The sequence below is a fragment of the Poecilia reticulata genome, linkage group LG10, assembly GCF_000633615.1.
Source record: "Poecilia reticulata strain Guanapo linkage group LG10, Guppy_female_1.0+MT, whole genome shotgun sequence".
Lineage (NCBI taxonomy): Eukaryota > Metazoa > Chordata > Actinopteri > Cyprinodontiformes > Poeciliidae > Poecilia > Poecilia reticulata.
In genome coordinates, this window is record NC_024340.1 from 31,548,773 (window position 1) to 31,552,677 (window position 3,905).

At 41.4% G+C, this 3,905-nt stretch overlaps 1 protein-coding gene across 5 annotated transcripts in view; it reads left to right on the forward strand.

Moving 5' to 3' along the window:
* Positions 1 to 3,905, forward strand: part of fam13b (family with sequence similarity 13 member B) — a 56,761-nt gene that overhangs the window by 28,861 nt on the left and 23,995 nt on the right. For all 5 annotated transcript variants that reach the window (XM_008421015.2, XM_008421013.2, XM_008421016.2 and 2 more), the window contains exon 7: positions 1,032 to 1,153. In XM_008421015.2, the coding sequence (XP_008419237.1) occupies positions 1,032 to 1,153 (122 nt within the window). The remainder of the gene's footprint in view (positions 1 to 1,031; positions 1,154 to 3,905) is intronic.

Below are 3,905 nucleotides of genomic sequence, written 5' to 3' on the forward strand. Positions count from 1 at the left end.
TAAACCAACATGACATTTAGCATAAGCTAATAAAGCACTATACCAACATAGTATTTAGTATAAGCTAACAATAAGGTGCTAAACCAACATGGTATCTAGCATAAGCTAACAATAAAGTGCTATAGCAATATAGTATTTAGCATAAGCTAACAATAAGATGCTAAACCAACATGGTATCTAGCATAAGCTAACAATAAAGCGCTATACCAACATAGTATTTAGCATAAGCTAAGGTGCTATACCAAGATATTTAGCAGAAGCTAGCATTAGCTTCCACCATGTTGACACTCACCCATTTGCCAGGAGAGAACGTGAGAAGACCTTCAAAACAATTCATGTGAATTTACATGTCTGTTTATTTAACTACCTTAGTTGCTTGTGAAGGTCATAGAAAGGTTAGGAGGTCGTTTGTTAACCAGATTGTCATGTTTTTCCCAGATGTAGAACCCAAAGTTAGATAATTGCTTTTCATGTCTTGTGGTTAAATGAAGTAATATCATTTAACCCCAGTTTGCTTTGTTATGGTGGAGCAGGTCTTTAAAAATGATTTCCAGAACATTGCCAAGCCAACTTGAAAACGATATCTGACAGAACCCGGCTGTCACCACCTCAGACCAACACCTTCCTGACTCCCCATCAGCTGTCCTCCTGAAATTAATCCTTAATTTAGTTTGTCTCTGCCGCGTTGCTGCACTGTTACATGAGACCATCTATATTTAAATGACTGGTAGGACAGACAGACATGTTGTCTTGCAGAAGTATCGACGCTTCTATTAAAGACATCTGCTTTTATTTTTGAAAAACAAATGTTGCAATTCAGAGTGGGAAGAAATGCTAGCATTTTCAGATAAGGGTGTTCGTTCTCTTCCTTTTTTGCTACCAAATTTTTTTATTTCACACAATTTCTTCACATCTGCACCACAAAGTATCCTGACGAAACTCATTGTCTTTGCGTTTATGCTGTCTCGCAGTGAAATCCTTTGCTTCGGTTGATTTGGCCTTGAATCTTTTCTCTCGTTTCCCCTCCTCAGATCACAGAGTTGTTGGACGACGAGAAGTGCGAAGCAGAATGTGAAGAACTGCCGCAGGACGGGGAGGAAGGACCCGCCGCCTCCGACTCACACAGCCACACCGATGACCACCCCACAGCCAGGTGAGTCCGAGTCCAGCAAAGAGCCGAGCATCAAGCCCTGAGGGACGCCACAATCAGTGCAGCGTTAGAACAGAGCGCTTCATCCCTGTAAAAGCTGTTGAAACTACGAATCGCAGCTTTAAACAACAAACCATACGAACCTGACCTTCGTCTCTATCATGATTTTATTCCTAACTGTCTCAGTTATGGTAAAAACGGTGACCTCAGATCAGTTTCTGGGTTTTTAGAGCTTAAACGACGCGTTCCTTACCAAGTTCTAAAATTCTTTAAATCTAACGTCACATAAAAATAGATGTTTTATGTAAAAAGACAAATACACACCCCACAAACCCTAGATTTGTATAAAAGGTTGCATTTTTTTTATTTTGATTGGTTATTAATTTCATATTCTTTGAGATTTTCATCATTAACCAAAAGTTAGTTCATATTTACCTTTTGTAGCTGTTTTAATTTACCTTTTATACGTTTTAATATCAAATCTTTTATTATTAAGTTCTGAGGAAATATTAAATTTCTGTCTCCAGGCCAAAGCAGTAAAGCTAAAAATATTTCCATGTCAGACCCAGAGATGTAAATATTTGGTTATACGTCGATTTTAAACGTTTAGAATATGAGAAGTTGTAGCGCTCATACTTGACCTGTAGGTGGCGATGATATTGACATTAACTTTATTTAAAATTATTTAAATCTTAAATTTAAAAGCATCTCTTTTAAGCTTTTTTCACCAGTTTTCTTTTAGATGAGAGGTGGAAAAGCAGCAGAAAGTTGAAAATGCTCAGAGTTGTCTGATGAGTCGAACAGATGTCTGGAGAAAGTCTGCAGCAGGTCAGACGTTGCGTCAGCCGGCAGGTTACCTAACAACACCGGAGGACTGACTTTCACCAGGCAGGCGGTAAAAAATGAGCTGCAGGTGGATGGAAATAAATGTGACCCGCTGAAGTTCTCAGAACCGACACCGCCGTCCTGACCTCACGCTGACGGCGGTCCTGCCTGCACGAACACGAGGGAGTCAGCAGCATTACAGCTAGGCCCTAATTTATAAAACTTCAGATTTAGCTTGAGGTTTCTGACAGGAAATGACGCGGGCGTCTCTCTACTAGGGTTTCCAGAATAACCGCCGTCTCGAAATAATCGATACTATAAAAAATACTTTTTTTAATTCTTAAGTATTTGTGCCAGAAATGGATAGAAGTAGATTTATTTTAATAAAGCTGCCTTCCATTTCCAGTTGCTGTTGGCATGTCAGGAAGTACTTTCCCACACAGGAGATGCTGCATGCTAGCTGTGCTAACGCTACAAGCTAATGCTACAAGCGTTAGCTTAACCCAAAATCCATGTCTCCTTTGGAATACAATTAATTTCAGTGCAGAATGATGCCCTATAATAAATGATTGTAGAACTGAATCATTTCTGTAAAAGATTAAATTAAGATTTTGTTTTTATTTATTTAAAATAACTTAATTCTCTAATGATCTGGTATTTGGTATCTGAATTGGTTTGAAATGTTGGCGCGATGACAGAAAGTCCAAAAAGTTAAATATTTTAAATGTGGCGTCTTTTTCCCTGAAGTTGTCGTTGAGTCTTGGCTGACCATCGGATGAAGTCGTCCTCCTCTGACTCTACATGTTGTTTGTTGACTGTTTGACGGACAGGAGCGGCTGCGCTCTTCATCGCCGGCAGTAATAGCCTCTGACAGCTAACACTCGCGTTAGCGCCTGAAGGCCTTCGCTCCTTTTACATCTATTTATAAGTGCTGGTATTTCTTCTCTGGTGACCGGCCTGGACGTGTCGCTGTCTGTGGAAAGTATTGTTGAGGAGGAATCCCAACCACAGGAGAAGCTAAACTCCCAGTGAGGAAGAGGAGCGGATGAAGCTAGCCATCAGTTCATTGATTTGCAGTGTGAGTGGAGGAGGCCGTGAACGTCTCACCAGGCAGATATTACCCATCATGCAGCTCGTAAAGCGTCTTGATCCGAGATGATCTGCACCTTATTTTTATGTGGGTGTTGGTTTATTGGCCCGATCGTCCTCTGAGGCCTTTTACAGCTTCTGGACCAAACGGGAACCAACAGGCTGGCGACCCCGACACCTTCAGGGTTCACCTGTTTCTGCCTGCCGTTCACACATCCTCGTCATTCCTGTCGAAGCAGCAACAGTCGGGTCTCTAAACAACATGGAGCTCAGACAAGATTAGCTTCTAGTAGCTTATGAGCCTCATTAGTTATGACTTATGGTCGTTTATAGTTCATGGAAACTATAAAACAGATTGATGGGGAATCTTTTCGATTCAAAGCGATTACTCACGATGATTCCTGCCTCAGCCTCTCGGTGTTTAAATGACCCTCCTGATCTATTCCAGTCTGAGCGACGAATGGAGACATTAAAGATCTTCTCCACTCCCTCCCTGCATCCTCCATTTTGTTTTTATGAAGCGGTCCCAGAGAGAGCGCCCCCTTTCTGCAGACGCCGTCCTCCAGCGTCTCCATCCAGGACATCTTCTTTGACAGTTTTTGTGGTTATTTAGTGGAGAATCGTGAAAAAAGCAGATAAACTAGATAGTGGAAGCAGAGGGAGAAGATGTGCCTTAGCTCTGCCCGTTAGCGGTCTTCCCGAAGTTCTCGATCTTTATTATCTTTATTTTCTGAACCTTGTATTCGGTAAAAATCCAAAGGTTTTCCTTCAACAGAGACGGGATCATTGAATCCCTTTCCTTTTTATAGCTACGTCTTTGTTGTGGCACTTTCCGCGTACG